The sequence below is a fragment of the Phocoena sinus genome, chromosome X (genome assembly GCF_008692025.1).
Source record: "Phocoena sinus isolate mPhoSin1 chromosome X, mPhoSin1.pri, whole genome shotgun sequence".
NCBI classification, from domain to species: domain Eukaryota; kingdom Metazoa; phylum Chordata; class Mammalia; order Artiodactyla; family Phocoenidae; genus Phocoena; species Phocoena sinus.
In genome coordinates this window covers 16,606,627-16,619,652 of record NC_045784.1, presented here as the reverse complement: position 1 = coordinate 16,619,652, position 13,026 = coordinate 16,606,627, and the positions used below count along the sequence as shown (strand labels likewise).

General features: G+C 45.5%; 1 protein-coding gene across 7 annotated transcripts in view; it reads left to right on the top strand.

Annotated features, from left to right (window-relative positions):
* Window positions 1-13,026, top strand: part of SH3KBP1 (SH3 domain containing kinase binding protein 1) — a 346,613-nt gene that overhangs the window by 165,634 nt on the left and 167,953 nt on the right. For all 7 annotated transcript variants that reach the window (XM_032618709.1, XM_032618713.1, XM_032618712.1 and 4 more), the window contains one exon: window positions 12,282-12,385. In XM_032618709.1, the coding sequence (XP_032474600.1) occupies window positions 12,282-12,385 (104 nt within the window). The remainder of the gene's footprint in view (window positions 1-12,281; window positions 12,386-13,026) is intronic.

Below are 13,026 nucleotides of genomic sequence, written 5' to 3'. Positions count from 1 at the left end.
TCAGCTGAGCCAAGGTGCCAGATGACAGAGCAGGGCTCTCGCCAGCCACTGACCCGGGTAATAAGAGGGCACTTGGCCAGCAGCCTCCTGAACACTGTGCCACACGGCTGTTCGTGGATCAGGACCTGTCAAGTTGCCCAGTGTGGTTCTTCTTTTTTTTTTTTAATGTATTTATTTTTATTATTTATTTTTGGTCGCGTTGGGTCTCTGTTGCTGCACATGGGCTTTCTCTAGTTGCGGTGAGCGGGGGCTACTCTTCGTTGCAGTGCACGGGCTTCTCATTGCGGTGGCTTCTCTTGTTGCGGAGCACAGGCTCTAGGCGCGTGGGCTCCAGTAGTTGTGACTCGTGGGCTCTAGAGCTCAGGCTCAGTAGTTGTGGCACATGGGCGTAGCTGCTCCACGACATGTGTGATCTTCCTGGACCAGGGCTCGAGCCTGTGTCCCCTGCATCGGCAGGCAGATTCTTAACCACTGCGCCACCAGGGAAGCCCACCCAATGTGGTTCTTCTGTCATGATGTGCTGCTCCAAAGCCTGTGAAACATTATGGCAGACAGGGTCCAAATGTCATGTTTACTGCTTTATTTTGTGTGTGTGTGTGTGTGTGTGTGTGTGTGTGTGTGTGTGTGTATAATTCCCCCTTGCACCTTTGAGTTTCCTTGCAAACCATAATCTTGAGAGCAGGGATTAGAAGTTCTTAACTTTTTAAAAAATTGCTTGGGAACCTGTTTGCCAGTCTGGTGAAGCCTGTGGACCCCTTCCCAGAATAAAGTTTGTAAATGAATACAATAAAATACATAGGATTACAAATGAATACAGTTATACTGAAGTACAGGTATCAAAATATTGCAAAAGCTTGGGCTTCCCTGGTGGCGCAGTGGTTGAGAGTCCGCCTGCCGATGCAGGGGACACGGGTTCGTGCCCCGGTCCGGGAAGATCCCACATGCGGCTGAGCGGCTGGGCCCGTGAGCCATGGCCGCTGAGCCTGCGCGTCCAGAGCCTGTGCTCCGCAACGGGAGAGGCCACAGCAGTGAGAGGCCCACGTACCGCAAAAAAAAAAAAAAAAAATTGCAAAAACTTAAGCAATACATATTCCTTTATTCATGCCTTAAATAGCAAGATCCAGCAGCGAGTCTAGAAGCGGTCATAATTTTGAAGTAGGGATGAGGGTAAATGATATTTCAAGGTAGCTGCAATGACCACGATGTGAAGTGAAAATATCTCTCCACATAATAGGGAATAAATAAAATCCACAGGTGCTGCTAATCCCAGTGTGGCTTGTTGTCTATATGCAGAGTGGAAAGAAAGACCAGGTTTCACATAGAGGGTAGTGACAATAAAGATGTAATTTTCTTCCCATCTGTGTTGAGACCCCCTGAAATCTATCCACAAACCTCAGTTAAGAATCTCTGCTTTTGGATACAGATGCAAACCCCCATTTGCATCAAGAAAATTTATAAAAACTTACACTTCCCCCCTCTTTATTCTGATAGGGATGAGAAAGGAAACTATATTAAAAATGAGTCAGAATTTAGCAAACATTTTGATTACCTGCAATAAAGATCTTTCCCCTACTTCCGAAAGAGAAAGATACGTGGAATTTTCTGTCGTTCTCTGAATCTCCCAGGGCCATTTTTTGGTACTGATTTTGAGAACTGGGATACTCCAGATTTGTTTATGGTGGGTATTTTCCCCTGAGAATTCTCTAGGCAAGAGAGGTGGACCCCAGATGAGGGTTTCTGGGATTTCCTAGACCTTTGTTTCTGTTCCCTCTGCCTCCCGCTTCGCTGTAAAAGTTAGGGATCTCATAGGTCCATTTGTCAGCAACAAAGTTTGAGAAGGCCTTTAAAAATAGAGATGTTAGAAGGAGTGTGTTGGACAGAAAGGAGAAATCTTGTTTATGCTCAACAAATCACTTATATTTAGAATTTTCCTTCAGTTTTCCCTTTGAAATTCTGTATTCTTATTTCACTTGAATGACTCTGCATGGAGCCTTTAAAAGGAGATCAAACAAAACTCTATAAATAATGTTGAATTCTTTTGGGCATTTTGCCCAAATCAGCCTTGCTAAAGCAGAGAAAAGCAGTGTGCTTTATGTATCAGATTTTCTCCTCTGAACATGCAGACTCCCTCCCCCAGAGAGATGGTGGCCTGGGCTGGGGGAATCGAGCCAGGGATGCTTTGGAGAAGTGTCCCCCAGTGTGGTCTGCTGTGGGCCTGGTCATTTGGATTAAGGACTGTGCTGAAAGAGCAAACCAAACCCTGCGACCAGCCTAAGGAGAGGGGAAAACCAGGAGGATGTTTAGAGATGCCACTGAGTTCGTTTTCCAGTGTGATTCCTTTATCTCACTCTGTTGGGAAGGGAAGGTTGGCAAAAAGAAAATTGGTTGAACTGGTATAAATAATGAACAAGGCTGCCTTTTAGCATATTCGTTCATGTAAAGACAAGTGGAAAAAAGGGCAGGAGTCAGGTGGCAGCAAACCCTTCTGTAAAGTAGGTCTGCCCTCATCATTCTAATCTTATACATGAGAAAAACTGAGGTTGAGAGCTCAAGTGGGCTGCACAGTGTGGTCGCAGTGCTGGGGCCACTGGGTTATCTGTCTTTTCGGTGTTGTGAGGCCCAGGATTCTCTTTATGTGCCTTAATGCTATCGTTATGAACCACGTGTCCATGAGCCGGAAAATCAGAGTTCGCGTTTCCTTTCAGACAGCTGATTCACACCAGTTTTGTGAGTCAGTTTGAGGTGGAGGCCATTGTGTTTGAAGGAGTTCTTTGTGCCCCTGGCGCCCATATTATATTATGTGGCTTCTATGGAAATATCAGGTGACAACGTTAACATTGAAAATATCCATGTGTAGCTCCTCTTAGCAGAAACTCAGCTTGTTAAATGGATGGCCCCTTTCTGTATTTTGCTTGCAGTAGAAACTTGATTTTTTTTTTTTTGGTCGTGTGTTAATTGGCTGATTTTAAGACTGCTTTCAGTGGCTTCTTTAAACAAGGCATTAGACTCTGAAGTTTCTAGGACTGAGGGAAGATCAGGGATTTGCGTCCCTCCCTCTGTTTCTAGATACCTGGCACCTGGGCTCACAGATTGATGGCGAGTGGGCATTCGTGATGAGACAGCATCCTCAGAACCCTCGTGAGGCACACGTGGGTGTTGGTAAATGAGTTGCATTTGTTGGAAAAGGTGTGCATGAAAGCGCTGAGAGGTGTTAGAGCTGAAGGAGTGGAGAAAAACATACACTGACACTCGGAGATATTTCAAATACAGTGGGATGCAGGCAGTGCTAGAGAAAAGCAATGGTTGTTAGAGGAACCCAGAGAAGGGGCCCCAACGGCAGAGAGTGTATGTGTGTGTGTGCCCTTCCATACCATCTTCTGTGCCTACACAAGTGTGTTTGTGCACACACACTCTCCTCTCATTCACTTAATTGTATTAGGTCCTAACCTATCACTTGAATGTTGAATGAGTCCATTTATTCAGTAGTAAGCATTTGTTGAATGCATACTCTTGATAGGTTCTGGATAATAGGAGTAAATAAAAGAGTCCCTGGTGGGAGCTAAGGAGGGAGGGAGGTGGTGTGTGTGTGTGTGTGTGTGTGTGTGTGTGTGTGTGTGTGTGCGCGCACACGCAAGCGTGCATGCGTATGCAATGTGGGGATCATATACATATTATGTGATTTGGTCTTTTAACTTAATGTACGATGGGCACCTCTTACACATCAGTACACACAGAGCTGCTTGCCCGGTTTAATTGGCTGCTGAGTTTCCCACGGCCTGGATAAACCATGATTAATGGAGCCATTCCTTCGCAGTGGACCTTCAGGATGTTTCCTGTGTGGGTCTCTGTGTGTGTATGCATTTGCTATTAGAAGAAATGCTGCCCCGAACATGCTTACACATACATTTCTTCCTACTTGAAACAAGTATTTTCTGTCTTAAAGAGGACTAAATTTAAAATCAAATATACATCATTTCTTGTTGGGATCTAGCCCTGCTCTACTGTTACGTAAAATTGACGGTGGACCATAAATTTGGAAGAAGAGAGCAGTTAGGAGTATCTCAGGCACTGTTTAGTATCACCGATGCGTCGGGCTACAGTGTTAGTGGAGAACGAGACACCTTCAGCACAATGGCAAGACTACAGGGGCCACCATCTTCCCATCCCTGCAATAGGTCAGGGTGGCATTGGCTTTTTTTTTTAATTGGTGAAAGGCACATAACATAAAATATAGCATCTTAACCATTTTGGCATTGGCCTTTAATGGGCACCCTGCTTAACATCGAGTTGAGGCTTTAACTCTTTTCCTCCACCCTTCTGGTCCTTCTTCAGTGCTCCTTTGGGAATTTGTGTTCACAAAATCAGGGATTCACAGTCCACAGAATGTGGACTAGGTGCTCATTAGTTCATTCATCCATCCATTTAGCAAGAATGGATCACATGTCTGCTCTAACAGACACTGAGCTAGGTACTGGGATCAAAGACAAGTAAGGAAGGGTCATTGGCCCCCAGTATCACCTGACGATGATACTGTGTATCTGCCTTTCCTTCCCTGCGTATCTCATTCCTCCCGCCATGTCTTTCAGGCTTTCTCTTTCACTGTCCTCTGTTGGGCCCTCTGCCTGCTTCTAGGCTCCCGCGCCCGAGCTGTTCTGCATACCCCTTCGCATCAGCCACTTCTCCCTAGGTCACTGTCCTCCTCACATCTTCCTGTCACTTCTCTGCCCAGAAACCTCCTCTGGGCAGGATCTCATAAAAGTAAGTCCTCATCCTTCGCTTGGTATCCAAAGTCCCCCGGAAACACACTCCCGCTCTGTCTTCCTGGTATTATCTTGGGTTGGTGGAAGAAGAGGGCTGCAGACCACAACTTATTTTACTCATGGGCCTCATACAAGTTATCCAGGCTTTCTGGGCCCATCCATCAAGACGGGGCCAGCACCCCTAACCTCACAGTGCTGGTGTGAGGACTTGAGGGGGCGCACACGACATGCCTAGCACGGTTCTTGGCACGTAGCAGACACCTAGTCAATGTTCATTTCCTTCATCTCCAAGATTCAGTTGACTTTTCTTATGTGACTTTTGACTTCACCCACCTCCCTCCCTGTCCCCTGTGACTCAGAGGCCCTACTAACTAGTTCCCTCTTGGGTCTACATTTTCCTCCTGTATTCTGGTGGGACTTGGGAGCAAATGAGCACTGGCATAGCTGTAACCTCTTTTCAGATGAACTTTGCCTTTGAAGGAGAAGGCAAATGGATTTACTGTTTTCTGCCATGCAAAGATGTTGATGATTGATACACAGCCTTTGGAGAATCGAGCAGGCGCGTCTCCAGGGACCAGACAGTGCTGGTTAATTAAATACTGTACATTTCCACTGCAACAGTCCAGCCACAGCCAAGAGAGGTCTGTAAGGAAAGACCATGAGTTCCTTTTTTCCTGGCATGCCATCAGCCTCTGAAGTGGCCTCCTCGTCGTCTGAGTTACATTACATTGGAAACAGGGTGATGCAAGGGAATTTTTCCAGGAAAAGGTATGATGCTGGGTCCACAAAGTCAGTGATTCAGCTTTCTCTTCCCGTGCACCCAGAATGTACTGGATATCCTGAGTAAAATGGGTGATTCTCCACTTTTATTTAGTTCGCTTTGTATTGTTTTTCCATCCTGAAATAGGAAACCTGGCCCCTTGCATAAATTGATGTTTCCGACTCAAAAAACAGCTTCTTCAAGAATCTGGAATGCTGCTCAGTAACTTGGGGAGTTGCTGCACCCCTGGCAGTGTTTGCTAATTAATGATAGCAGAGACTACCATCTTTTCCATACCCCGGCCCCAGGAACACATTTCCAGAGCTAGAGACTGCTTAGTACAACTGTCCCAAAGGCCTGTGAAATAAAAATCCCAGCACAGCAACATTCATGTGGGTTATGTATTAGGATAACATGGCCAAATCAGTATGATTTTTTTCCCCTTTGGGGAGAAGCCAAATATAGGGCCTGTATAGCATGGTCTGGAAGAGTCCCATTTATTTTTTGACAACTGACCTGTCTAGATGTCTCTATGCTAGAATCACCTGGGGAGTTCCTAAAATTCAGATGCCCAGGCTACACCCCAGATTGGTGACTTCAGAGAATCTAGGGGAGGGGCCCAGGCATCTGTTTTTTTTCCTTTTCCCCCTAAATATTTTATTTAGAAAGATTTCAAATGTACAGAAAAGTTGTAACAATAGTACAATGGACACCCATCTAGATTCACCCATTGTTAACATTTTGCCACATTTGCTTTCTCTCTCTCTTTCTCTCGCTGTATGTATATGTGTATACATATGTGTCTGTATGTATGTGTGTACACACACACACACACACACACACACATTCCTTTTGTTTTTTCCTTAAACAACTTGAAAGTACATTACAGATATCAAGACACTTCATCCCTAAATACTTCAGAACAAGGACATTCTCCTATGCAACTGCAATAGAATTTTTGTTTTTGCAATAGAATTAACACACTCAGGAAATGTAACATTGATATAATGCTATTATCTAGTATTAGTCCATATCCAAATTCCCCTATTTCTTCCAATAATGTCCTTTATAACCTTTACAAGAAACCCTGAATCCAGTTAAGGATTGCATTATATTTAGTTGTTAAATCTCTTTACTGGTTTAAGATCTAGAACAGTCCCCTAACCTTTAAAAAATCTTATGCGATATTGATTTTAAAAAGATTTTTTTAAACCAGGTCAGTTTTTGTCAACTGTCCCTCATTATGGATTTGCGTGATCTGGATTTGCATGTTTCTTCGCGGTCAGATTTCAGTTAAACATTTTGGGCGGGAGCGTTCTGTAGGTGATGTTAAGCCCTTCTCAGTGCATCGCGTAAGGAGGCACCTGATATTAATTTGTCCCATCATTGATGACATGAACTTTGAGGCTGTGTCTGCCAGGTTTCTCCATACTCAGGGGACCATTTCCTTCTGTAATCAATGAATAATCTGTGGGGAGATACTTTGAGACTCTCTAAATATCCTAATCCCCAACAGGATTTCACCCAGTGGTTTTAGCAACCATTCATTCTTGCCAGAAACAGTTGTTGCCATGATGGTTATAAAACCATTATGATTATGTGTTTCTATCATTTCTACATGCATTAGTTGACATTCTTTTGTAAAGAAGAGCTTTCCCGTCTTGGCCTATAAACCTATCTAATCTTATCCATCCATCTAGCTAGCTCTCAACCTAGCTACCTAGTGAATGTATCATTATGGGCTCATGAATTTTTTTTTGAAATGAATGAATCCTTTAGTACATGCTGCTGTTGTCCCAGATTTGGCCAGTGGAAGCCCTACCAAGCTGAGCCTTGTGTCCTTTACAAATTACCCCTCAAGCCTTAGAGTGCTTCGTTAATTTTGTCATAACCACATATTCCAGTCTCACTTTGTATTTTCTTTGCCCCAGCCCTGGAAGAAGCCATTTTTCTATGGAGACCTTGTTCCTTAGGGGCTGCTGTTAGGACGTTATGGGGAGTTTTATGGAAGCTCCCCAGGTGCTTTCAGGGTACAGCCAAGATTGAGAACCACTGGTTAGTGTCCTCCAAAGGGAGACCACTTGTTCCCAACAAGGTATTTTCCTGTTCTCACGTGTAATTAGTGGCTCTGATTCGTTGTTGAGGTTTAGATTTTTGTGGGCAGTGTCACTTGCGGAGTCGGGTTTAAATGCAGGCCCCTGGCCTCAACCTCGGAGAGCGCAGTTCCGTAGGTCTGCCTTGCAGGTCAACATTCTGACCCAGGTGGACCCCAGGCCATGTCTGGAGAAAATGCCAGAAGTAACCCTGAGAATCAGGGGCTTCTTCTGATGTTCCTCTTTGATTTTATAAATGTTTTCTCTTTTGTAAAATGACATCAGGATACTGCTGTGTTTCCTAGGCATGTGGTGAGGCTCCATTTGATTAATTTAGTGAGTTTCTTGGAAATATCAACCCTCTTAGTTATACTCTTGTTCTGTCAAGGAGGATGTGGGATGAAAAAAAACATAGTCTGTATGAGTGTAGAAACTTTTCAGTGTACCCAAAGGTTTTTCTCAAGCCCGGCACTATTTGTTGTTATATTTTTGTGGTCATTGAATGAATTGACCTAGTAAAGTTTTCGGCTGTTGTAAGACCCCGGAAGGCTCTAAAATATAGATGTGTGTGCTGTTCCTGAGGCTGGGTCATGGCATCCTTGGCAGTGTCTGCTATTTCATTTTTAGAGAATGTGAATATACGACATTTCCGCCCCATCCAACCAGCTTTATTTCATTAAAATATGGGCTCCAGTTGCCAGCAGCTGTAAGGAAACGCTCCTGATTTGTGGTTTGTCACTTCCTGGTTTCACAACTTAACCATGTCCCATGTTAGCCTAGCTAGTCCCTTCTGCAGTCTCAAGACTCATAGCCGAGGATTCTTCTTAAGAACAGTCAGACAGGGGAGGCAGTCTCTGGAGTTGCATCTCCTGACTTGAAATCCCTGACCCTTCTAGCACTTTCTAGCTATAAGACCTCTGGTAAAATACTCAGGCTTTTTGTGCCTCCTCTGTCTCCTTGTCTGTAAAAGGGAGGGTCCAAGATCTACCCTCGACGTTCAATGTGAGAATTAAATGCACTAATGCATATAAAGTCCTTAGTAGTCTCTGGCACACAGTAGGTGCTCAGTAAAAGTTAGCTGTTACTATTTTATTAAACAAAGCTGGTCATGAATGGAAGGTGGTCATGAGATCGAAGGAGGGAGTTAAGGGTGCCTGCCTTGTCACCTGTGTTTGCCTATGTTCCTCTTTATGAATGCATGTTCATGCATGTGTATTTTGTGGCCATCATACAATATGGCGGTAGAGAGACGTGTCAAGTATGCCTTTTATGAAGTCTGCCTCAGTCATACTTTTTTTTGGTAAGCCATGTGCATGTGCCCATATACATTTGCTTGTATGTCCATAAAATTCGTGTCCGTTACTTCTTTCAGTTATGTGTAGGGAGTTAAGTGGTCCTGCCTGAAAAACACACACAGTGGCAAAAAGAAAAAAGCCCAGTGAAATGTATTAAAACTTGAGTCCATGTGGATGGGGCTCTGGGCGTGAGGGTGGTAGCTTAAACGAAAGGATTCTGAACCACAGCCTTGGGCAAGTCATGCATTTTTTTCCTCCAGTTTATACCAGCTACTGAAAGGAGATGACATTGTTGTCTACATACCTCTTCAAGGAAGGTCAAGACCAACTAGTAAACATCAGTGAAATACCAAGAAAGGAAAAAATGGCAAATGACATCCTTAAATTCCCTTAAATTTAAGATGGACAGAAGCCACTGAAATGCAGTGTCTCCTAACATCAAATATCCCCCCCGAACTGGGTTTTACATTGGGTGGAACTGGCAAACAAGATTGAAACAGTAATTTGCAGAAGTCGAGGACTGGAAAGCAGCAGTGCAGGAGTTTGGAAGTTATCTGTAATGTGAAAGCCGTGGAGAAGCCCTAAGGCTGTGTTATGCAGTGTTGTGGGAAGCAGCTAAGTACAGATTGCAGAGAACTTGGGATGAGGTGTGAACTAAATTGGTTCATCCAGCATTGGAGTGAGAGCTCTGAACTCAGGCCAAGGACACACTGCCACTTACTAGCTTGGTGACCTCGGGTAAGTCACTGAGCCCTACTTGCCTCATTTGTAAAATGTTTGCTCATCCTGGCTCTTTTCTTTTTAACTCATGTGGTTGGCAAGATAAGTTAGGGTGGTGGGTATCAGGGGTGCTTTAGAAAAGATCACAAACTATCCCAGTGTCGGAGGGAATAATTGTTTCTGCTTGGGGTCGTGTCAGGTGACCTTTTCCACCAGTGACCTCTGGATACCTCCCTGTCGGGCTCACTTTTCTTGGTCTTGTACGTTGACAGTGTGCTTTATAGGTCTTTGTGCCACCAGTTGAATAACCTTAGAGGTAGTTAAGAAATACTGACTTGTTTGTGCCCCGGTCCAGGAAGATCCCACATGCCCCGGAGCGGCTGGGCCCGTGAGCCATGGCCGCTGAGCCTGCGCGTCCGGAGCCTGTGCTCCGCAATGGGAGAGGCCACAACAGTGAGAGGCCCATGTACCGCAAAAAAATAATAATAATAAAAAAATAAAAGGGGAGATACTGACTAGCCTGGCAGAGAGAGATTAGTAAGTGTGCTGTTCTTTCTGATTCCAGACAGGGCGTTATAGAATTCTGATGGAAAGATTTGGTTCGAGAGAAATATTATTCTGTTCTAGGTCCTGACTCTGCTGGGTTAGTCTTTTCTCGAAGGATATATCGCCTCTCCTTCACCCTTTGTGTAGTGTTGGGTTAGATGCTACTTTTTACAGAGGGTTCTGTGAAGATACGAACTTACATTTAACTAAGTTTTATGACTTCAGCTAACAGTAGGTCTTTAGATGTTATTTTTAAGTCACTTTGGTCAGGACTTTGGTGACCTCTGTGGTTATGAGTGTCGAGTTTCAGACATTTGTCATGTTTACTTGTTTCGTGTTCAGATTGTATCTGCAGAGTTTGTTTTGAACATAACATATAACAAGTAAAGCTCTTAAAGATTTATACAACTTCATCTTAAGAGGTGTGTATGAGGGCAGGGGAGTCACAGTGGGTAGGAGACAGGTGCGGAGATCACTGTATCCTTTATGACAGAGGGCTTGATTTCCCTTCCTTTGTGTTGGAAGCCAGGGAATAGCAGTGGAGATCTTTACCCTGGAGACCGTTCTTCCTGACTCCCCGCCTGGGAAGAGCTATTTGGGGTGAGCCCTCTGTCCCTGGAAGAGCCTTGGGCTGCCTTACTCTGCCCGCTGACAGTGCAGTTAGCGCCTGGGAACTGGCCTGAGAGCTCTGCATTTGTTCTCATCGAGACCAGCCAGCTCGTGATTTCGCACAAAGAGGTAGAGCGTATTCACGTCGTCGCCAAAGATGTGATTAGACGAGATATTGATTCTGAACTTCTGCCCTCTTCCCTCTGTTCAACTCTGTTCTTCCTTAGTGAGGTTCAGGCAGAAAAAAGATGGAACAGAGAGAACTAGGCCACTGGCTTTTGATAAATATTGATCAGTGAGCACGTCAGATGTAGCAAAGGCCTGCCCCTTTGTATGATGTCACCCTGCATGGGGGTCTCAGTGTGGCCTGTGATCACTCCTGCGGGGACTTGCTTTCTCAGGGAAAGGTTAGAAAAGGAAAAGAATCCCTGTAGGCAGTATCCAAAAATAATGTAAGCATTTCTAAATGTGTTTCCTTGAAGTCGTTGATCCCTTTGGTTTTCAAGGCCATGCGGTGGCAGGAAGGGATGAGGTGAAGTGGTCAGCCTTGAATGACAAACTTCTGAGCACCGCTCGTCTCGGTTCCTCTCTCTTATCCACCTCTTCCCAGCTTGGGCCTCCACTGCCGTCTGTCTGTCTCTGCCCCGCCGCTCCCCGAGCCCCGTCACACGCACACCATATGCGTGTTCTTTCCCCCCACAGTGCATGTCTGTGGCGTGGACAGTTGCATCTGTACTTGAACTGCCCTAAGCCAGGACCTCCCTGTTGGGCCACACTGGGTGAGTGAGATGCTGTGACCTTGAGGGTCCTTCAGTCAGGTGAAGTGTGGCCCTGGTTTTTATCTTGATGTGCCTGGGTTGGTTCTGTGTAAGCAGCCAGCGATCCTGTTAATGGATCCCCTGGGACAGAGGGAAGAGGACAAAAGTGGATTTCCTGAACTCCTGTGGGACATTTGAAATGGTACCAAGAGGAGGCTGAAATGTAAATCAGCCCTTGCTTATCAGCCTGAGTTCCAGCGTGTTAAAAGGGTGATGATTAGTAAGAAGAAGGCCAGGATACTTTATCTTTTCCTTTGCACGTTTGGGAAAAATTTCCTCTGCCCTGCTAGCATTAGAAGCAGACCATTCTTTTTCCTCTACCATATCACATCAGCTTTCATTAAAAGTCACCAGCAGCAAATACAAAGCCCTATCCACGGAAAACCGTTTAAGGCAACACTGTGCCCCAGCGCTTCAGGGGTGGGGTTTTGCCTTCTGCACAATGGATCGGTTTCTCATATCCATGCCTTTCGGACACAGCAGCTTTTAAAAGACCAAGAAGCATTGCTCTGCTTTCTCCTGCCTCTCTCAGAGACCAGAGCTGCCATGCCTCTAGCCATGTCCCAGAGAGCATATGTGAAACAAGTCAACTTAATTTGCCTGCATGCCTAGGACGCCTCTCTTTAAAATCTAATTTGGAGACAAGAGCTGTGTCTGAATATTTTGCTTTTCCCATGCAGGCGAGCGACGGAGGCGCCGGTGCCAGGTGGCGTTCAGCTACCTGCCCCAGAACGATGATGAGCTTGAGCTGAAAGTTGGCGACATCATAGAGGTGGTAGGAGAGGTACGTGTGCTAGGCGGGTGGGCTCACACGGGCTTTCAGAACCCACCCCTGGCTGGTTGGCCTTGCTGTGGGGGGCGTTAGAGCTCAAGAGACCTTGGACATCACCTGGTTGAGTCTCTTCCGGAGGAAATTCCTCCAGAGAGGCCTGCCACCCAGCAGGGAGGGAAAAAGAAGTGGCATTTATTGAAGACCTAGTATGTGACAGGAGTGACAGGGTTCTTTACGCATGGGCCCGTTCACTCATCATAACCACTTTATTTTGTAGAAAAAGAAAGAGGCTCAAGAGACCCTAGAAGAGGCAGGGCTGAGGGTTGAAGCCAGGTCCACCTGGCCAGAGACCCTTGTTCTTGCCACTGCACTATATAACCTTGTTCCTGTGTGGTCCTGGCTGCTCAGAGCCAGCCCTGCTGGTGAAGTGTCCCACCAGACACTGGCACGGGCTTTTCAGGCTCCACTCCCTCAGGCCTGGGGGATCCTGGGCTTCGAACTTGGCATCTGATCATTCATTCTGATTCGACACATGTATCTGTATATAGAAGTACAGTTTTCCAATTGCTTTGGTGTCCTGAATACCATTCAACCTTACAGAAACCCATGATTCCCCCCCGCCAAAAAAGGAAGCCGGAAGTCAAGGAGGAGGT